The 20551-nt window shown below is 53.0% G+C and overlaps 13 protein-coding genes across 13 annotated transcripts; 9 read left to right on the top strand and 4 right to left on the bottom strand.

Annotated features, from left to right (window-relative positions):
* L226DRAFT_441336 (uncharacterized protein) lies at positions 1-394 on the top strand (the record flags this gene model as incomplete). The annotated part of the gene is made up of 1 exon (XM_067674820.1): positions 1-394. A coding segment is annotated over one exon (394 nt), but the record flags the coding sequence as incomplete, so codon positions are not given.
* L226DRAFT_435937 (uncharacterized protein) lies at positions 386-1021 on the top strand (the record flags this gene model as incomplete). Its single annotated transcript, XM_067674756.1, has 2 exons — positions 386-793; positions 854-1021. Coding segments are annotated over 2 exons (576 nt in total), but the record flags the coding sequence as incomplete, so codon positions are not given.
* Positions 1022-1483: 462 nt separating this feature from the next.
* Positions 1484-1702, top strand: L226DRAFT_469752 (uncharacterized protein; the record flags this gene model as incomplete). The annotated part of the gene is made up of 1 exon (XM_067676244.1): positions 1484-1702. One exon carries the CDS (start codon positions 1484-1486, stop codon positions 1700-1702), a length of 219 nt encoding a protein of 72 aa, XP_067531311.1.
* Positions 1703-2172: 470 nt separating this feature from the next.
* Positions 2173-4018, bottom strand: L226DRAFT_525813 (uncharacterized protein; the record flags this gene model as incomplete). The annotated part of the gene is made up of 8 exons (XM_067678991.1): positions 2173-2389; positions 2444-2544; positions 2600-2617; positions 2680-3108; positions 3264-3458; positions 3693-3735; positions 3774-3894; positions 3970-4018. The coding sequence occupies 8 exons, from the start codon at positions 4016-4018 to the stop codon at positions 2173-2175; spliced, it is 1173 nt and encodes a 390-aa protein (XP_067531310.1).
* A 286-nt stretch (positions 4019-4304) lies between these two features.
* L226DRAFT_525812 (uncharacterized protein) lies at positions 4305-5071 on the top strand (the record flags this gene model as incomplete). The annotated part of the gene is made up of 4 exons (XM_067678990.1): positions 4305-4685; positions 4740-4757; positions 4817-4841; positions 4950-5071. The coding sequence occupies 4 exons, from the start codon at positions 4305-4307 to the stop codon at positions 5069-5071; spliced, it is 546 nt and encodes a 181-aa protein (XP_067531309.1).
* Positions 5072-8260: 3189 nt separating this feature from the next.
* L226DRAFT_538779 (uncharacterized protein) lies at positions 8261-9335 on the top strand. Its single transcript, XM_067681558.1, has 3 exons — positions 8261-8741; positions 8798-9057; positions 9114-9335. Exons 1-3 carry the CDS (start codon positions 8290-8292, stop codon positions 9317-9319), a joined length of 918 nt encoding a protein of 305 aa, XP_067531308.1. The 5' UTR covers positions 8261-8289; the 3' UTR covers positions 9320-9335.
* Positions 9336-9704: 369 nt separating this feature from the next.
* On the bottom strand, positions 9705-10394 carry L226DRAFT_574619 (uncharacterized protein; the record flags this gene model as incomplete). Its single annotated transcript, XM_067685075.1, has 3 exons — positions 9705-9878; positions 9957-10079; positions 10137-10394. The coding sequence occupies 3 exons, from the start codon at positions 10392-10394 to the stop codon at positions 9705-9707; spliced, it is 555 nt and encodes a 184-aa protein (XP_067531307.1).
* A 919-nt stretch (positions 10395-11313) lies between these two features.
* L226DRAFT_574618 (uncharacterized protein) lies at positions 11314-12221 on the bottom strand (the record flags this gene model as incomplete). Its single annotated transcript, XM_067685074.1, has 3 exons — positions 11314-11337; positions 11398-12103; positions 12166-12221. 3 exons carry the CDS (start codon positions 12219-12221, stop codon positions 11314-11316), a joined length of 786 nt encoding a protein of 261 aa, XP_067531306.1.
* A 445-nt stretch (positions 12222-12666) lies between these two features.
* On the bottom strand, positions 12667-14009 carry L226DRAFT_616054 (uncharacterized protein; the record flags this gene model as incomplete). The annotated part of the gene is made up of 3 exons (XM_067686856.1): positions 12667-12757; positions 12806-13152; positions 13698-14009. The coding sequence occupies 2 exons, from the start codon at positions 14007-14009 to the stop codon at positions 12808-12810; spliced, it is 657 nt and encodes a 218-aa protein (XP_067531305.1). The 3' UTR covers positions 12667-12757; positions 12806-12807.
* A 1285-nt stretch (positions 14010-15294) lies between these two features.
* On the top strand, positions 15295-15708 carry L226DRAFT_469778 (uncharacterized protein; the record flags this gene model as incomplete). Its single annotated transcript, XM_067676247.1, has 1 exon — positions 15295-15708. A coding segment is annotated over one exon (414 nt), but the record flags the coding sequence as incomplete, so codon positions are not given.
* Positions 15709-16728: 1020 nt separating this feature from the next.
* Positions 16729-17088, top strand: L226DRAFT_435098 (uncharacterized protein; the record flags this gene model as incomplete). Its single annotated transcript, XM_067674744.1, has 1 exon — positions 16729-17088. A coding segment is annotated over one exon (360 nt), but the record flags the coding sequence as incomplete, so codon positions are not given.
* Positions 17089-19353: 2265 nt separating this feature from the next.
* L226DRAFT_444946 (uncharacterized protein) lies at positions 19354-19608 on the top strand (the record flags this gene model as incomplete). Its single annotated transcript, XM_067674871.1, has 1 exon — positions 19354-19608. A coding segment is annotated over one exon (255 nt), but the record flags the coding sequence as incomplete, so codon positions are not given.
* Positions 19609-20202: 594 nt separating this feature from the next.
* L226DRAFT_469763 (uncharacterized protein) lies at positions 20203-20460 on the top strand (the record flags this gene model as incomplete). Its single annotated transcript, XM_067676245.1, has 1 exon — positions 20203-20460. A coding segment is annotated over one exon (258 nt), but the record flags the coding sequence as incomplete, so codon positions are not given.
* Positions 20461-20551: the final 91 nt, after the last annotated feature.

Raw genomic sequence — 20551 nt, 5'->3', positions numbered from 1 at the left:
TTGGACTTCTCGCCCAATCTCAGAAGACAAGGTTGCCTTAGACACTTTGTTTGTGAAACTGACCGCCGCTCCGAGCAAAGTGCAAGTCAAAGGCCTACCTGAGAATGTTATTCCCTTGGTTCATCAAACTCGTAAAGTCAAATGCAAACTTCCAAACGGAAAGCTCATTGAGATCAATAGAGATCAAGTTCCGGTAGTGCCAAACTTTGCGATGACGGACTTTGCATCTCAAGGAAGAACCCGACCGAATAATGTATGTGACATACAGAATTGCAAGAATCATCAGTCAGTCTATACTTGTCTTTCCCGAGGGTCAACATTAGCCGGTACAATCATTGTTCAGCCGTTCAATCCCTCAAAATTGACAGGTGGCATTGCAGGAAGTCTTAGACAAGAATTCAGGGAGTTGGAGTTGCTTGACGAAATAACTAGGTTGAGGTATCTAGGACAAGTGCCACCGACGGTGGTGGGGATTACACGCAATGAACTGATACATTCTTTCCGTAAGTGGAAAGGTGAGAATTATATGCCTGCAGTTATGCATAGCGCTATCAAATGGTCTTCAGATGATCCATTTCCCATACGGGACAAACTGGACGATAGTCCGTGGACTGTGATCAATAGTCAAAAGAGTACTAAACAAAAAGACAACGGAGAACACAAGAAAGCCCAGAAAGATACCTCTGGATTCGTAACGGCTCGAGGTACTCAGGCATTGGATAATCTGAACAATTACACTATTAGCAAAAGAGACAAACGCAAACGGAATGATGATGATGACCTAGAAGCAGAAGTTTCTCAGAGAAAACAAGTCAAGCGTATCAAGGCAAGCACACCACCAAAAGGAAGTCAGAAATTCTTGGGATTCCCATGGGACCCTATGAACTGGAGTTGCGCATATGATAGTCTATTGACTATCCTTCTCTCAGTTTATATGGAGCAAAAGGCAACGTGGGATGCTGAAATGTATAATGCCAGTGAGCTCCTTGGACAAGCAGGGATAAAATTCAAGGAAGTGGTTCTCAAGAAATCCACCACAGCTTTGTATGAGGGAAGAAACCATATCCGAAACATGCTTGGATGTGTTGATCCTGAATTGGGACCAAACGGCAAAACTTATACAGATCTATATGCATTAGCCCGTAACCTAATAGCGCAAGATGAACCGGCCCTGAAGAGACGGCATATTTGTAGAGCTTGTGGATATGCTGAGGAGCCTGCTTTTGATAACGGCACAATCTGGATGTGTGAAGAATACCTATGGAAGAATAACCCCGCAAAGCTGGGCAACCACAGAGGAAAATCAATTAGTCAGTGGATGAATGCGCTGAAGACTCAAAAGACTGAGATGAATTGCCCGAGCTGCACAAGATGCCTGCAAAAACACTATGAATATCAGTCTGCACCGTATTTTATCGGATTTATCACGCATGATGTCAAGGTACTTGTAGACAATCAAATTGTCCTGCATGACATGGATCAAATGTATCGGGTCTGCGGTATTGTGTACCACAAAGATGATGAGACAGGTAAGCATTTTGTGTGCCGATTCATTGACAAGTCAGGCGGCGTATGGTTTCATGATGGTGCAAAGTATAAAGAGCAAGTGATATATTATGATAACATAGTCAACTTTGCTCCAAAGAAGCTGCAGAATTTCGACAAGTATGGTATGAAAATGGTCATTTATACTAGACTGTAAGTGAACAAATACCTGGTCCCATCATTGCACACTAGTCTCGGTAGAATAAAAGCGTTCGGACGGTTGACCCAGGACCATAAGCCCTTTAGACACAATCTGGGATCATGACTTACCTCGCCTAAGCAAGTATCTCACCCTTGGACTGCCGCTCTGTAGTGCATTCCAATTGGCACCGTATGTGTGGTACAACTCGTCGCACTGTTGGGACTGGGCCCTGCATGTGGATCCCCGACACTCCTCGCAAACTGCGTGTCCGCATGGATATCTAGAAATTAGTGTTCAGGACAGTTCGGTGGCCTTCAACGACTTTGATGCTTGCACGGAGGTCGCTCTACACAAGGAGGAAAAGTAGTCGTAGCACTCGTTTCATTACAGCCAGTTACAGAAGTAGTCGACGTGAGGCAAGCGAAAACTCGGGCGGCGCGAGATGAGCAATGCATACAAATTGTTCGAGTTCAATGCGCGTAGTACTAAACGTCCGGGGTCAAAATCTCCGTCACTTTATTCAGGAGGTGCAGGTTCCCCAGCGGGTACTCCTGATTGCAGTGTCTGCGACACACGGGGCAGTGGTATTGCTCGTCGTAGCAGTCGAACCAGATATCGAGGTCCTCCTCCTCGTTAGTGACGTCTTGAGCCTCTTTGGTGAGGACCTTGCACTCCCTGCACAAGCCGTGTCCACATGGCCACCTGTCAGATCATGTCAGCATCCAAGCGTTGGTCACGCGGGAACATCTAACATACAGATGCGTAATTGGGGAGCTCCAGCACACCGGGCAGGTCATCTCAGTATTGATGGCCTGGAGTTTGTCCTCGGCGGCGTGCATCCTTGCTTCGAGGTCGGTCTATCAACTCAACCTATGAGATGTCAGTTCTATATGGTAGTGTGTGACGGTTTACCTTGTCCTTCTCGAGAACCTGTATGGATGGTGTGTAACAGTTAGACACTTTGACAAAGCGGTAATTGAACGTAGACTTACTGCAATCTTCTTGCGTGCCTCGCGACCGCCCCGACGTTCGCGCTTGAGGTCATCCTTCAAGGTTGCGATGTGTGCATCGAGGAACTCCTTCTCGCGCTGAGATTCCTCCTGGAGGGCCTTGTACTCTTTCTCGACGTCGCGGATGTGTTCCATCCCACGGCAGGACTCGTCGCTCATGTGTGAGACATTGTCCCAGCTTTCTGCGTACTGTTCCTCAGCCTCTGCGGCCAAAGTTTCTTCGTTCTCGCGCAGTCTCCCTTGTACGTCCTGGAGCTGCTGCTGGAGCTCCGTTATCAGACGGTCCTTCTCGCGGTTGTTGATCTCGTAGAGGACGAGGCGATACCGTAGGGCTCCAGTCTCAGAGAGCCCGGAAGTAGCTGCTGCACGCTCGAGAGTTTCGTTGTCTGGATCGTCTTCGGGGTTAGGTATCTTAAGAGAGTGCATCGGGATTGTTACTTTATCGTTTCTGGATACGAGGGCTCAAGGGCTTCGCATAGATGCTGCTCTTACCTGCGGGAGCGCGTACTCCCTGCTCACCATATCTGGGTCGCGTGTGGGTCCCGGGATCGGAGTATCCTGCGCACCAGATATATTGTGCGCGTGAGCGTTTCATACGATACATAGTAACTACTTCGCTCGCGGAACAGAAAGAGAATAATTACCGGGTGGCCAACATTGACCCTGTTTGCCTGCGATTGTCCGTCCATGTTGAATTCGAGGAGAAGAGACTGGTCGGCTTGAGGAGGGGTAGACTGCAAGCGTGATACGCTGTTGCAGGTCTGTGCAGGGAGTGTCGTCGTGGTCGTCGTGGTCAGAGGCCGAGAAACAAAGCCGCGTAAGCCTGGTGCAGGTCTCCGAATATCACGGAGCGGACCCGGAGCGGACCGTGGTCCGGGTCCAGGCCGATTCTCCGAGAATCGCGGAGAATGGCGGCGTCATAAGCTGCCTAACACGGGCTCTGTCTCTTCCTTCCCTACCACCAACTGCTTGGCTGCCGCCCACGAACGACATACCTCCTGCGACTGCGTTTCACGCTCCGCAGAGGTCCGGCACCATCTAGACGCTACTCTACAACTCGCTATACTTCTACTCACACGTTCTCGCCGCCTCCGACCATGCCCTCTCGCCGCTTCACGATCCGGGTGGAAAAGTCGAAAAAGGTTGTCGTTGGTGAGGAGGACGCAGTCCCCGAGGTAACGTTCCTTTTTGATCGATCTGTATTACATGGCGTAGAGTAATATTGTACATCGTACTAATGCAATGTCAAGGCGGCGCCCTCGAGCCGCGTACCCCAATCCCCATCGCCCGTCCCCGCTTGCAGCGAGACGTACGCTGACATTGTGAATCGCTACGCCCCCGAGGAGGTAAGTTCCCGGTAAGAAGGTGGGTGGTTCTCTGTGCTGCGGTCATCTCACCAAACTGCTAAGCTCGGTAAGGATCCCGAACTCCGCACACTTCTCCAGGGCGCTGCAGCACCGTCCACGTCCGCTTTACACTGGTCTTGTCGGCGTATTGAGGATATGTTGACGCGCGACCGGACTTCCATGGCTGAGACCTTGGAGAAGCAGGAACAGGCCCACCGAGAGGATCGCGCTTTGCATCAGCAGGAGAAGCACTCCCTCACTATGGAACTCGCTGACGCCAACCGTAAGATCCTCGCACTGCAGGACGCAGCGTCCAAGCGGGAGACCGAGGACGCGCAGGCGCGTCGTCGCCTCGAAGACAGCCTGAAGGCTCACGCGGAGACGCAAGCTCAGCTGGAGGAGTCGCGCAAGGCTCACTCCGACACTAGCGTCCTTCTCGACGACATGTTCCACCGGGTTGAGCGCATGGGACGCATGATCGACGAGAGCCACGCGACCGCCCTCCGCACACAAGCCGACTACTCGGTCCTCCAAGCTCGCATGTTTGAGCGCGAAGCCGAGTACGAGAAGCGACAGGACGAGCTCCGCACTGCACAGCGGCAGCTCGACCAGAAGACGCGCGAGACCACCGCGGAAGTCAATGTGAGTGGTCTTTCGCTTCATCGTATTCGCTAGGTTACTGACCAATCTCCTCAGCGTCTCCGTCAACAGCGGGTAAGCGATGAGCCTTCTCTGCACACTTCTGTCAATCGCTCAACTACTTATTCATGCAGGACGGGGTTCGAAGGACTCTGCAAGGTGTGCGGCGCGAGATGGAATGTCCCATCTGTCTCGGGGAGCGAATGATCGCGCGCGTGTAAGTTCTCGCTGTACTGACAGTCTAATGATCTAACAAATGACTTCTAGCTATCCCTGCTCGCACGCCGTCTGCAACCGATGCGCAGATGAGTGGTGGGACACGCAGGAGGCCAATCGTGGTCCTGTTGCCCCAGACCAGTGGTTCCAGTGCCCTACCTGTCGTAGTCTGACGGGTGTGATGGCCGCGCACGGCATACGTGTTCTTGCTTTGCAAGAAATCAAGGACCAACTCTGAGTAGGGACATTAGCATTCGGACATGTATCATACCAGTTTCCCTGAGCCCTCGCATCTCGCCCGCGTGTATCCTCATAGAATGTTTCTCGTTTCTGTTGATTCAAATATCATCGTTCATTCCAGTCCCATCTTTATGTGTGATTAGAAAGTTATCGTATCAATTTCTGCTATTGCTACCATACTGCACATGCCTAAGTATTCCCAAAGACGTATGTCCCAAGCAAAACTTGGCAACCCATGACCGCGCAGACCACTCACTCAGTTGGTAATTCTGTGTGTTCTACCCTTATCGCACAATGACGTCTCAGCGTTGCAGACAAAATAAGAGATCCCCCATTTCCTCATCGATCGTCCCTGCCAGAAATGGCCTACTTCCCACCAAGTATGATCACAGCAAGGTAGTGCTCGGAGAGTCTGTCGGGGCATTGATTGGGTGTCCGGTGAGTGTAACCCTATTGAAGTGCATAGATCCTGATCAACCAGCTAATAACCGAAAGAATTAGGACAGGACCTACTCTATATATGTGTTGGATTTGGCAGAGAGGGTCTGTCGATCAGCTCTTTTGCTGCCGCAAATAGGGAAAACGTTGCAAAGGCCGGATGATCTTTGGGCATCCTGGACTGGCAGGGGTTCGAGATGTAGAGAGTATCAGGATAGGTGGAAGATCTCATGAGGAACACAGTGACGTCGTGACAACTCAGAATGCCGTAGTCAGTGCACTTCTGAAGCATCTGTGTCCATACCTGTAAGGACACCGCTCATGAGCAACTGATTAGGAACTGATGAAGACTGTGCCAGTAATTGTCACCTGGATGAGAATTCGGCGTTCTTGCGTCAACTTGGTTTCGTCTTCCTTGGGCCATTCAAAGTAAGTTTTGAAAGGGGTTTTTCCTTTAGGTTGAAGCCGTGCATTCAAGAGTTTATCCGTATTCCAGACGTTAGGTGTCTTAATCTTGATGGTGATGAGAGGGCTGGGAGCGAGCGCAGGTGCATTGTCGCACAATTTTATATTCTTGGTGTGATGCACAAGCAGACGATCCGGGTTTATCTTGCCTCTCGGGGCACTCGACAAACTCGGGTGCTTGCGCGGTAACCCAATCTTGACCTCTCCACCAGGAGTCCTGGTTGGACAGACACGCAGAGATCCTGTGGCGGACCTCAACATGGTTTCATCGCACCATGCAACAACGTCTTCTTCGGTCCATATCACTAGGGGCAGGGCCCTCACGTTCGCACCTGGCATGCAACAAGCTACCAAGAGGATGTGTTCAGGATTGTTCCAGTCGAGATCAACCCGGGACAAGTGATCTTTCGCAGCAGATTGCATGTCAGCCATCATGTTCTGCACATTCACAATGTGCCTCAATGGTTGTACATTGGACCCCAGCCGTTTTTCGGTTTTCGTGGTCTCCTTGGTAGTGTTTACCACTTTGGGATGGTAGACATGGGGCATGACGGGCATATCTGCTGTGATCACATCATAGAGTGTCTTGAACTTGTCTATGTCATGTTAGAACCACGATCGATTAAGGGAGCTAAGGAAGCAGACGGACCTTTGATGCCATGAATATCCAGTGTTGTGAAATCATCATCTCGCGGGTGGGTTACTCCCAGATCGGCGGTCAGTTGCTGGTGTGCCGCGTGCAGACTCAGAACATCGGGTGTTTGACCAGGCCAAGCCCCTGGAAGGGCAGAATCTGTGGTACAAATGTATCCCGAGAGAAGAAGTAACAGTAATAGGAGGAAACATACGTTTTAGCTGGTCCTCCTCACTGGACACTGCGGCCATTGAAGACCCCTGATGGACATCCGCATCTGTTCTGGGCCGATGTCCTTGAACAATGTCGTACCTGTCCGACGACAGCTCTTCCTCTGCAACTATATATAGTTCACTGACAGAATTAGCATCACGACTGAGAGTGGGTGTAGGACTTTTGCTAACGTCGAAGCGTGTCTTGAAGACCATCACTGGTGTTCTGTACCTCTGTAGTAGTCACTGTCCCTGATACCCCGCCAACCGACCATCAGTATCGAGCTACACAAGGAAGCTATGACAGAACATACCGTATGGTTCTATTTGGTTGGAAGACTCCGGTACGGAGGAAACAGAATGTACTGTTGTATGGCCTCCACCGCGACCGTGACTGCGGCCACGACCTCGGCCTCGGCCTCGGCCTGAGGCATCGGTGCTGACCTGACCTCCTCTCTTACTCTGAGGTTTGGGACCCATAAAACGGCAAGAAGCAATCGAGCGTGGGGTAAACTGGGGTTGGGGTTCGGGAGTTGGGAATAGCTTGCCACAGGATCTGTGCACACTATATATCTTGCCCTGAGTGGCGCCGACAGAACACTCACCGAGAAAGGCGCCTCCAGGCATCTGCAGGCATGTGTGTCAAAACAAAAAAACACCTTGCGGAATACACCGCAGGAGTGGAAAATGGGGCAAGGGTAGAACACAATACTACGTTGCCTCCACCCTTAGTATTGTATGTACAACGCCGCATGTCTCGGGCTGCCTTATTGTGAGTCGTCATTTACATCTCACCAGTATCTCACGCCACGCAAGTCAATCCACTCGCCTACACCGGTGCAACACGCTGATTGATGATGTAATATACCGCCCGCCTCCTACCGGGCGCTTTTGGCTTCCTGCCTCGGCGCTTGCTCTTGCGGTTGTCCTCCTGGAGGGGCAACTCGCGAGTCACAAGCACAATGTTCTGGCCTGTAATTCGCCTCGCTGTGTAGCGAGGCGGGCAATCCAAGATTTTGGACGGCGTAACAGGCCAGTAACATATTCGTCGGATGTAACTTTTTCAGGTACATAAGCTCTAAAGGAGGTAACATGCCATGGGCGCCACTCGCGCCAACTCACCTCGCCTCGCCTCACCTCACCTCGCGGCATCACTGAGACGGGCGTATTATGTGTGTAATTGCCAGCGCCTCTGGCAATCTCGGCCTCGGCCCAATTCTGAGGCGGTGTGGCACCTTGCCCTGTTGTCTCCGCCTCGTCCTGTGCATAGTCTTAGTATTATTGTTCTGAAAGGTACGCTCTCCCGTAACTTATTGTGGCAGAACTCATAAGTACACGTCGTTACTGCGCACAGTCCATTCACTCGCCCTCCGTCTCTCTTGCCTGCCTTACTTCACCAGCCATGCTGCAGCTACAGTTTCCCAAAGACACCTCACCACAATCCTCACAAGCACCGTCCCCCATGGAGGGGTGGGATGTACTCAAAGCACACTATCACGAACCGTCGCTCAAATTCGACGTAGTACGTGTGACCATCCGGGAGCGCCTCACCAAAGGCAATATGCACGTCTTCCGAGTGGAACTCCATCCCCTCGATGATCATGATGCGCCGATCGTTGGCAGCGAAAAGGTTGCGATCTGCAAAGTTGCTTACGGCAAGCGACGAGCGGATCTGCTGAAGAAAGAAGCAGATCTCTACAGAGAGAAGCTTGCGCCGTTGCAGGGCCAATGGGTCCCAATCATCTACGGGTGCTACCTCGGACAAACGGTCGAGGCGTGGACCTGCATTCTGGTCATGCAGGACTGCGGAGTACCCCTTCCACGTCCATTGATGATGCTTCCTCCACAGTTACGGTGCGAGTACACGTTCTATTCACCTGTCCAATCCACGCTGACCTCCTGTGATACAGCGCTCTGGCTATTGATGGCTTGCACGCCGTGCACAAAGCAGGTCTCGAGCACCGTGACTTCAAAGAGCGCAATATTGTCATACGGAAACTCCCGGGCGGCCAGCTTTGGCTTACTATCGTCGACTTCGGGGAGGCCAGGGAGCACGACTGCCCCCGCAAGGACTGGACGCTCGAAGTATACAGTCTTCAACCCTCGAGTTTGGAGTTTGGCTGTGAGGAGCTATGGAGTGTGTGCTGCGATGCCGACGTGTGGAGACCCAGTACGTCCCACGGTCGTGAAATATCCAGGTGCTCACGTTAACATTGCTCGCCACAGGTACCATTATGTTCTATCACAGCTTATACCCTGCAGATTGGGCGGCCTCTGGTACTCCGGAAGAGTTTATTGCCAAAGCCGGTCTTCCTGAAGGGGCCGAGATGGAAAATGCTCTGAAACATGCGGATCTTGTGATAGAACAGTATCGGCAGGATCGATGGAGGCGTAGGAAGTGGGATGATCGATCATTCACTCTGAAGGACTAGTTGCGTTTGGCATCCTCGGAGTCAATGTATCACCTCTTTCACATGTTCCGATCCACCCTCCTCACCCATGTATTCCCTTCTGTACTTGACTTGCCAATGTAAGCACTACTAAGTTTCTGACAAATGTTCAACCGTCCCGACTCCGACCATTCATACAATTCCCATGACCGTAGCTGGGTCCGGACATGCCGGTCAATGGCTGGATAAGAGGCAGTATGGTCAGGCTCTTCCGATGCTAAAGATGCGGTTGGGAAGAGTCGCAAAAGTGTTCAACTTGCATCAGCGTGGGAAGCTTGACTACGACCTGTTCTACACCCAATGGAACTTGACAATCGAGCATATCAATTCAATATGAGAGAGAATAGATGAATGACGTGACTGGATGCTAGAAGCGCAGCTCGGCTTCGGGAAAGTAGTACGAAGGGATGCCACGACGCTCATCCGGAAGGGTCCGCCTTATGGCGACGTACCACAACCTGGTCGGATCCGGCCGCTGAGCCCAAGCTTGCAAGGCGGGATGTGGGTCCTCATATCCCCAAAGTTTGGGTGACACATTCGCCTGTATAGTAGTAAGATCATGCCATTGGTTAGCTTTAGCTTTGAAGAAGATAGACGAGATGTGCCATATGCAACGCACCATGGTGCTCTGCCACCAGACTTTCTGCGCCCTCACCATCTGCCACAATATATCACCCCATGAAACAGCGGTGACCATAGGGACCTCTTCGGTGCCAAATCGGGGAAGTTCTTCTCCAGGCAGCTGCAGCGACCTCGATGAGGACTTTCTCATCTCGAAAAGACTGGGAGAAACTCTTACTACGCAGCGGAGGACATACTGGAACGGCATCTCAGGCGGAAGAAACTGTATCGAGTGCCCATACGGGATGCGATTGCTGACAGTCACCGAGAATCTCGTCCATGCCTCGTGCGCCGTTGGGTCCAGGTATGCGCCGGCTTGGAACCCGAGCGAGCAGGGGTTCTCTCGGTCGGACAACTCCAGCACCCAGTCAGGATCGACGTTCGCTGGACTGGGGATCTTCACGACATGTTTAACCGGTACTGATAGAACCGCCATGGACACCGGGTGCGAGGATACCGGATATGATGAAGACAGCGGCCGAGGTTGTGGCAGTAGGGAAGAAGTATGGGTGGGCAACTCCTGTGGAGCCTGCGAGCCGTCCGTTTTATACTTGAAGTCGGAAGACCGCATTGACCTGAGTTCCTGGACTCCACTACTTGGACCGGCGAAAGTCGAGTGGCGTAATGTCGCGCATGGACCTGGTGTCTGTCCGAATGCCTGTCTATCACGTCTTGTACATCACTGAATCTAGGCCAATGCACTATCGTTCATTGCGCTTGCATGCATTGGGTCAATGCAGTCGCATTGCGGAGAACATATACCTGTGGGTCCTTTCCCCACATTATCTCACCTGATAGAATACTAGCCGGGAAGTCCTTTCTCTGATTAGCTGCGCGACGGGAACTGAGTGCTATGGTGACTCACGAGTAAGAACTTGACTTGAAAGCGTCCTTCTCTTTCTATGGTGGGGTGTCGACAACCAAGCGCATTGGGCACAGGTCTTAGCGAGACGATCAGGAGACACAAGCTCCTCGTAGCAACCGACAATCGTCTGCTCTTGTGACCATCGGCACTAGTGTCTCCAGATCCTGTGTATGACAATACTGGTAAGTTGAAGGTACGATTGTGTTCAGGCTGAAGGATAGACACCGACGCTCATTATTATAGATGAGTTGGGCGAAAGCCTTGTGTCACAAGACGCTGCTCATTATGTATGCACGGTTAGAGTTGAGCGTGAAGATATCTGGACGTTCGGGGAGCAGATGAACTGCACACAAGAGCGCGCACCAGGATTACAACGTCGAATAATCGCGAGAGCCATCGAGATAGTCGCGATAACACAGTGTTCATTAGCGTCCTGGAGCAACTCCGGTAACATAGGCATGCTATACATAAGTGATTCTGCGCAGGCGCATCATGCCTGGACAATCAATTCAACCTATACGCAATTGAATCAGCACGTAGCCGAAAACGAGTAGCACCGAGCCTCAGGACTCACCTTCCCAATCGCCTCTGCAATCTTGCTCTCCAACACCTTTGCACTGCGCATTGTATCATCAAATATCTTGCTTGCGCACGACTTGCACCCGAGGGCAGATGTGATGACGGGGCTCAGCATTTTTGTCGAAGATGCTAGCGAGCTGTCGGGGCATAGCTTGAGTGCATCGTGCAGCCGCTCCATATACGCCACAAAGCTCCCCCGCACATCCCGGAACTGTGTCCCGGTAGCATGGACATACACTATGCGTCCAGCCGCGTAACACGCACCGGAGCCGCACGTCTTCATGTCTAGGAGCACCGGGCTAGACTGCATCCACGCCGGGACTTGGTTGGAGCTCGTGATGGAGACCACGTCCGCCGCAGCTATTCCGCACCTCCGCCTGAAGTCGAGGAGATTGTACAACGCGAGTCCGGATACGTATCGGTACTCCTTTGCATACTCCAGGTAGAGCGGGCCGGCAAGCGTCCTGCGCGCTGCAAGGGCAGCGACACGAGGAACACCCGTCATACATGCCAATGTGTAGACGGCGAATGGTTTCTCGTAGAGAAATTCTGGGTGGCAGAGGTACGCGCACATACGCCAGGTAACCGCAACCATCCTGTACTTCCTTCCTGCCTCAAGTAGGAGCGAAATGTCGTCTAGGGTGATGGGCGGCTCTTCAGCGAGGTGGCAGAAGGGGAGCAGCTTCTCCCAGACCGCACCTCTGAAACCGCAATGTCAGGTTTCTCGCCATCGGCGGCCGCAGCTTCCCGGCCAAGAGCGAACATGTCGGCGAAGACCGGAGAGGCATCGATGACCGGACAGACGCCTGCGATGGACATGGAATTCGACACCGTCGGAGGTGCGGATGATGACGTCTCCAATGGCAGAGTCGCGGTATGGCTGGTGCTGGGGAGCAGCCGGTACTGACATCGTGGCTGGGTATCGGAGAGAGAGCTTGGGAGGATGCATAGCTACACACATCAGCTTATATCGTTCCTCAGCCTCCCGCAGCACCTTCTACGAAGCTTAGCTTGGCCGAATATATGCAGACTTCCTGATGGAACCACTTAGCAATACTGCATCCATGTGATGTAGAGTGATTGCACTTGCCGTTATCGCCCGACCCTAGGATTCAGGTTCGCGACCACATGATGTCTGAATATGGTCGGCCTCAATTCACTATTGAGTACCGGTGCTGAGATGCGCCTTTGCAACGTGACTTTGTACCAGGAAGAGACCACACAACGACTCCACTATGACAGTCACTTGTTCTCCGTCATATCTCGCTCATGTTCGTCTTCAGCGCAACTCTCCTCTCTTGACGTTTCGATGTCCATATGAATACGAACAAGCGACCGGTGCACACCTGTCAGCACCTCCTAGGTAAATCAGCCCAGCATTCAGATACCAAGGTCGAACATACCTTCACAGTTTAGCAGAGATGCTCTCCGCCGGCCCTCCATCCCTCTCCCGCTCCTTCTCCAGCTGCTCCCTTGCCCGGCGCGCCTCGAGTGCCTTCCCAACGTGGCTCGAGTTCGTCCGATTCAGCATCTTCGACATCCACGCCCCACTTCCGCGATCGCGTTCAGGTCTCCCGGTGTCTTGTACTTGCTGCCGGAGAACGTCTTCAGTGGCGACATTGCCGGTGGCGCCCGGGGAGTACGGGCAACCGCCAAGCCCGCCGACGGAGGAGTCGAACGTATGTAGACCGTATTCGAGCGAGGCGAGGATGTTCCCTACGCTCATGCCATACGTATCATGGTAGTGACCCTGGAATAGGAACCAATGAGCGTGAAACAGGATCCAGTAGAGAATTGCCTACAGCAAACACCGAGGCTGGTGTAAGGGATTACAATAGGGACTAGTATAGTTTATTATACGGACTACTACATTGATTATTATTGTATCTAATCGGTATTGGCGCGCGTCGTACAAGACGCGCGCCTCGACGTGGTGTCGGCTCAGCCTTTCACCACGTCCACCGAGTATTAGCACGTCTCCAATACAGAGATTGGTGCAGCGTACTCCGGGCGTGTGTGATCGAGGCTCTTCCTAAACTCTTACACTTTTTTACGCTCCTCCACGACACGTGGATTTCTGATACTGGAGACCAACATTACTAGGCGACTATCTGGCGACATCCACATGGACTCAAGCAGCAACAAGACGACAGGTCAGGAGACCAACACAAGCAATGATTCGGATACCCCCACGCAACATAGAACGTTACCCCAGACTCCCCATAATACAAGTAGAATATCTGTTTCGCCGGACGGTGGGCCTTCGCCTAGAAGACCCGCCTCCGCTGTCAATACAACCCAGTTATCGTCTTTCACCACCTCGACCCCGTACTTGGGTTCGTCACAGAACCCGGGCTCGGGGTTGTTTGGCGCGGCTTCAAGCTTGAGATTCGGACCAGGGGGGCAGGGATTGGGTGGATATAATCCCCTGTCAACGTTTTCACCTTTCGCGAGATCGCCGAACATGCCCGGATCATTACCGACTTTCAGCCAAGGTTCGTTCGATAAACCTCTACCGCCGTTCGTGAGCGATCGGAAGGGCAAGAACCGAGGGTCAAGGTCGACACCGGACGTGAGCGTGTCAGTGACGGTACCCCAGGAAGACATGCAAGCGATACTATCGACAATGATTGATCAACATCTCCTGCTTCGAGCCATGCGAAGCGGCGAGGAGAATCGCAAGAAGCTCCAAGAAATCATCAAGTTCGCAGAACGCTTCGGGCTGGAATTCGATGCCGAAGGCTTCGATCCGCAGCAAGGAGAAGATGAAAATCAATCTCGATTCGCTACAACGGTAGAAGACGTGAACGAAGAGGAAGAACGCGACGAAGACGAAGACGACGATGAAGATGCGGCCGAAGTCGAACGCGGCGTCACTACAGACGACGCGATCGACGACGCATTGAGCAGCTCGCGTTCAGTAAGGCTAGAGCGTGCAGGGCTGCTAGGAAACGACACTCAGCGGCAGCACGCTGAGCACGCGGCTCGCGAGAGTCAACGCGCCGCGATTTCATCTTCGCATCGGTGGTCTAACCCTTCAGCAGGTAACACGGGCATCCCACCGCCCTACATGCGACCAGCATCCCTCCAACCAGGACCGACGTATGGACCACCGCAAGCGCAACTCGTACAACCGGACCCGGCGCTCTCCCAGGTAACACTGGCAGCACCGGTTCCTCATTATCCGACGACAAACCCGCTGCCGTTTCCGCACAAGCCCATGCCCACAAGTTCGCAGATATCTCCTACGATATCGGATCCGACGATGACTACGACATCGCGACCTCAAACGGCGGCATCATCAATTCATTCCAGGCCATTACCACCAACAGACCCGAACGTGCCGACTAGACCAACTGGACCCCTACCGCAACAAGTCATGTCGCCAGGACCTTCAAGGCAACAGAGCGGAGGTTCCCAGTTGCCACCCCAAGCTCAAGCAACTGGTGGGCCTGCGACGAAGAGAGCAACGCGGCGATCGACGGTACACTATTCTTCAACATTGAATACCATCATCCCACCGCCGTCGAGCCCAACATCAATATCGAATGCACCTCATCAACATCGAGTGCCATCGCCGAACGGCCCTCGACCCATGCCGTCACCGCAGGCCAACTTGCAGCCTGGAGGTGCGACGTATCCGTCAGCTTCCCAGGCTGCCCCTCAGCAATATTATCAGCAACAGCAGCCATACCCTCAACCAACATATACTAATCCTACGCAGTACCCTCAATGGCAAGCCCAGACGACGTATACGCAGAGCGCGTACGTTCCTTTAGCACCGACTACGGCAGGACCTGCGGCTCAGTACGCCGCAGCAATGAGTGCTTCAGCGCACCCGTTGACCGCAGGCTATCAAACGATGGCTGGCATTGTACCAGGTAACACTGGTATGGTACCAAACGTCCGCGACAGTTTGGGATTGGCCAACGTACTACGAATGATTCAAGACAACGTTGGACGGCCACCGACAGGACCGATCTCGGAATACTTGAAGCACGCGAAGCTATCCAAGCCACCGTCTTACGACGGGAAGGACGACGACACGGAGTTCAACGTGTGGTTGTTGAAACTACTGAGCTTCTGTCGACAGCTGAACCTCACGGGACCGGACTACGACGGCAACCGTATGGACGTACTTAGTTCCTCGCTAGCAGGTGACGCTGCAGCTTGGCACTTCCAGACGGTTCAATCGCCATTCCGAACGCAAACGTATTGGACATTCGAAGAGATCGTCGTCGCTCTCTACAAGAGGTTCATCCTGACGGATGCTTACCAGCAAGCGAGCTTCGAGTTCCAGAAGGTAACCTATTCGCAAGACCGCGGCGTCGGAGGCCTTTATCAAGACCTGTGCCATTGGTCGCAGCGAATGCTGGACAAGCCTAGCGAAACGGTTTTCAAGGATAAATTCCTGGCTAGTCTACCAGCCTGGTTCGAACGCGAGATCGTCATCTCGCGAGGGATCGATCGCATGGCTGTACATAGTAGAGATCTCTACATGTTAGCCTTGCACCTCGAGGAAGAACTAGCGAACATGGAACTGCGACGCAAGGCTTTCAAATCCACCGCCTCTTCCAGTGGACAACATGGCAAGAACGCGCACCACCGCCCGTCGACGACTACACCATCGTCGACGAGCCCTGGTGCTCAACCTCGCAAGTCGTATTTCCGTCCAATTAAGAAGGAAGAGGCTGCCCGTTCTCGCGGACCGATATTCAAGAAGAAGACCACATTCGTTCGGGCCAGTGGGAACACCACACGACCAGCGAATTCTTTCAAGCCCATGGCTAGGTCTCAGCCAACGGCACCTGCTGTTCAATCGGCTGGGGCGAAGGGTCCTTGTTTTGGTTGTGGACAGATGGGACACTTCGCCAATGACCCGAAGTGCCCGAAGTTCGGCCATTCGTCTAAGCAACGAATGCATGCAGGAACCTTAGAAGAAGCTACGATGGAATTAGAGGTGGACGAAGGCGATCCAGAGGGTGCAGGTGACACTGCACCGGAGCCAGAGCCTCCTCAATCAGACTACGAAGGATACGCAAGCGAAGACTCTGAAGAAGAAGCATATATTGAAGACGATTGGGAAGAACAGCTCTACGTTATGCACTCCGCGGCTCTTCGAGTGGATCCAGACACGGACAAGTCGGAACAAGAACTGGAAGAACAACGCCAGGATGAACTGTTCTTCGCGGCCGCGAAGACAGTTCAAGCCTTCCAGACCTTGGACGACCCGCCTTCGAAGTCGGTACGAACGGCTTGGCTGTACGACTCGAGGGTCCGCAAGCTCAAGGAGCCTCAAGACCAACCTGTCAGGAACAAGGTGCTGCAACGACCACTGTGCGCTGAGGTGACCGTCAATGGTATCCCAGCGTACACGCTATTCGACTCAGGATGCACAACTGATTCAATATCGCCAACGCTCGCCTTCCTTACGAGTGCGGACTGCATCGAACTCTCTGAGCAGATGAATCTGCAACTGGGGGCGAAGGGCAGCCGCACGAAGATCAATCACGGAGCGAAGGCCCGTATGAAGATTGGACCCGTCGACGAGTATCATTACTTCGACGTGGTAGATATCGACCGATACGATCTCATCCTTGGCACGCCGTTCTTCCTCAAGCACAACGTCATCTTGGATTTCAAGAACCGGACCATCACAATTGACGGCGTCAACGTGCCGGTGTATACAAGAGTCGACGAAGCAATGCTGCTATCTAACCGGAAAGCAGGTACTCGCGCCGGCGTAGGCAAGCAACTGCAAGCCGCGTTGGCCGCGATTGAAGAACGAGCTTAGGAGGCCGTGGCGGGTAGCACCGTCGCGGAGCCTCCCCATTCCCGCTACGCGCAACCTCAAGGGTCTTCGGGAGGGGAGGAGATCGGCAGCAACGCCGAATCGACGACGAGCGGAGGTTATGAAGAGTCGCAACAGACCTTCGAAACCCGAGCTGTGCCCGAACGACACCAAGGACGACGTAGGAACGTCACAGTTCCGAAACTCAACCCTTCTTACGGTCCCTCAATTCACTCATCCGAAGGACCGAAGACAGGTCTGTCGGGGCTACCAGACCCCTTCGGCCTCCATCAAATGTTCACGATGGTCATGCAAGACTATCTAGAAGACGAACAGATACGGAAGACTCACCGCGAGCCGGTTGAAACCGGCAGCGATGAGGAACGACTACAACAATTACGAGACAATTGGTTCAAGGAGTACGACGATATGTTGCGTCCTCCTCCACCAGGGCTGCCACCTTGGAGGGTCGTGAACCATCGAATTCCTCTCATCGACGAGAACAAGCAGTACCGATATCGATTGCCAAGATGTCCGGAAGCCGTACAAGACGAACTACTTGCGAAAATCAAGAAGTATACCGACGCTATGTGGTGGCAGATGACTACAGCCACCCAGGCAGCGCCGCTACTATGCGTAGCCAAGAAGAGCGGTAAACTACGTACTGTAGTTGACGCGAGGCAGCGGAACGACAACACCGTCAAGGACGTTACGCCTCTCCCGGATCAAGACCGTATACGAATGGACGTCGCGAGGGCTCGCTACCGTTCGAAGATTGATCTTTCGGACGCGTACGAGCAAGTCCGCATCGAAACGGACGACATTTGGAAGACCGCGTTTTCGACACCATACGGCACCTTCATCAGCTTGGTAATGCAGCAGGGCGATTGCAACGCTCCTGCTACATTCCAACGTCTAATGACAACGCTTTTTCGGGACTTCATCGGTCGTTTTGTTCACGTCTACTTGGACGACATCTTCGTGTATTCGGACTCGGTCGAGGACCACGAGAAGCACCTCAAGCTGGTATTCAACACCCTTCGAGAGGCTAAGCTATACCTTAGTCGCTCGAAGTGCGATCTTTACTCGAAGAAGATGGACTGTCTTGGCCATATCATCGATGACCGAGGCCTGCACGCGGACGCCGACAAGATGGAACGAATACGGAACTGGCGACAGCCTCGGTCGTACCACGAGGTCCAACGATTCCTCGGGCTGGTCAACTACTTAGCTGCGTTCATGCCAGACGTGTCGGCATACACGACACCTCTCTCGGACATGGAGCACAACGACCGACCGTTTGTATGGCGACCTCTACATCAACATTGCTTTGAGCAGATCAAGGCATTGGCTTGCAAGACGCCAATCTTGAAGCCTATCGACCCACGACGACCGGAAACCATCTGGCTCATCTGCGACGCATCAGTCCATGGGCTCGGAGCGTTGTACGGTCAAGGCGAGGACTGGAAGACTTGCCGACCAGCCGGCTTCCTATCGAAGAAGTTCACCAGTGCACAGCGATCGTATCACACGTACGAGCAAGAAGCACTAGCAATCCTCGAAGGCTTGATGAAGTGGGAAGACAAGCTCTTGGGACGCAAGTTTACGATCGCTACGGACCACAAGGCTCTCGAGTTCTTCAAGAAGACCACTCAGCCGAACAATCGTCAGATCCGATGGCTCGAATACATGGCAAGATTTGATTACAACGTCGTCCACGTCCCTGGCAAGGACAACAAGGTCGCGGATTGCCTCTCTCGGTACTACGAGGAGGACAATGCCGATGAAGTTCATCCGATTCAAGAGTACGTGAACGCCGATGTACGACTCGACCCGGACTGGGACGACCTTCCAGGCAATCGCATTCAAGAGCTCCAAGCAGGACGCGTCACACGTGCCAATCCTGAGGGATTACACCCAAAGGAACGTGACGAGAAGATTAAGGAGCTCAAGATGAAGATCGAAGACCGAGTACGAGAGGCTGACGAAATGGCAGCTGCTACTGCCAACGCGAAGACCTTGCAGGATGTGCAATCCTCGTCGAATCAGCCACAGAAGGATACTATCGACAAACAGACCAAAGGACCAACGGTCTGGGATGCGCTAGCCAAGGGACCTTCGTTACAGAAGTTCGTTGGCGGCCTTCAAGGTTTTCAAGACGCAGTGAAGGCAGGCTACGATACGGACACACTCTTCAGCAAGGTGCTCGAGGCGCCGCAAGACCACAGACGATTCACACTTCGGGATGGATTCATATACACTACCAATCGTCGTGGCGAGGAAGTACTGTGTCTTCCCCGCGCGAAGTTCAAAAACAAGACCACGACGCAAATTGTATTGGATCAAGCCCACGATACTGTTGGACACTACGGCGCACAGCGTACCGCTGAGTACATACGTCGATGGTTCTGGTGGCCCAAACTCGGACTCGAAACCGATCGCTTCTGCGTATCGTGTGCAAGATGCCAAGTCTCGAAGTCTCGAACACACCTCAAGGCCGGGTTATTGCACTCGCTACCTATCCCACTGAGGCCCTGGATGTCGATATCCATGGACTTCGTAGGGCCATTCCCTCAATCGAACGGCTTCGACTATCTATGGGTGATCGTGGACCGCCTTACGTCCATGGTCCACCTCATCCCCATTCGTACCACCGACACGGCCGCAGATCTCGCAGCGCTATACATGCGAGAGGTAGTCCGGTTACACGGACTACCTGAATCGATCGTTTCCGACAGGGACAGCAAGTTCACGTCAAGGTTTTGGAAGGAACTACATCGCCTCATGGGTACCAAGTTACTCATGTCGACCTCTTTCCACCCTCAAACGGACAGGCTCTCTGAACGTACCATTCGCTCAGTCAGCCAAATACTTCGTGCGATGGTCTTACCAGACCAGCTCGACTGGGTAGACAAGTTACCTTTAGTCGAGTTTGCGATCAATTCCGCAACGAGCGCATCGACTGGATTCGCGCCCTTCGAGCTCAACTATGGCTACCTACCAAGAACGATGGCCGGCATTCAAACGAACTCTCAGTTTGCAGGAGTTCAAGAATTCGCACAACGGGCTCGAGCGAACTTAGAGATGGCTCACGATGTGCTCATCGAGAGCCGCGTGAACCAGACTCACTACGCGAATCAACATCGTCAAGCGGAATCCGACTTGACAGTCGGGGACCTGGTATACCTATCTACCAAGAACCTCAATATGCCGAAGGGACGCGCGCGCAAGCTACTACCCAAGTACATCGGACCTTACAAGATTATTGCGGCAGTTCCGGAGACGTCTAGCTATACACTAGAGTTACCTAAGGACTTGGCGGACCGCGGCGTGCACCCTACGTTTCATGTAGAATGGT

Source organism: Lentinus tigrinus (genome assembly GCF_003813185.1).
Source record: "Lentinus tigrinus ALCF2SS1-7 unplaced genomic scaffold L226scaffold_35, whole genome shotgun sequence".
Lineage (NCBI taxonomy): Eukaryota > Fungi > Basidiomycota > Agaricomycetes > Polyporales > Polyporaceae > Lentinus > Lentinus tigrinus.
This window is presented reverse-complemented; position numbering and strand designations above follow the sequence as displayed.

Excerpts from the sequence above, each read along its gene's own strand:
- L226DRAFT_538779 (XM_067681558.1), top strand. The coding sequence starts at position 8,290 with ATGCTGCAGCTACAGTTTCCCAAAGACACCTCACCACAATCCTCACAA. Across the intron at positions 8,742-8,797 it reads ATGCTTCCTCCACAGTTACG|CGCTCTGGCTATTGATGGCT; the intron begins GTGCGAGTACAC and ends CCTGTGATACAG. Across the intron at positions 9,058-9,113 it reads TGCCGACGTGTGGAGACCCA|GTACCATTATGTTCTATCAC; the intron begins GTACGTCCCACG and ends TGCTCGCCACAG.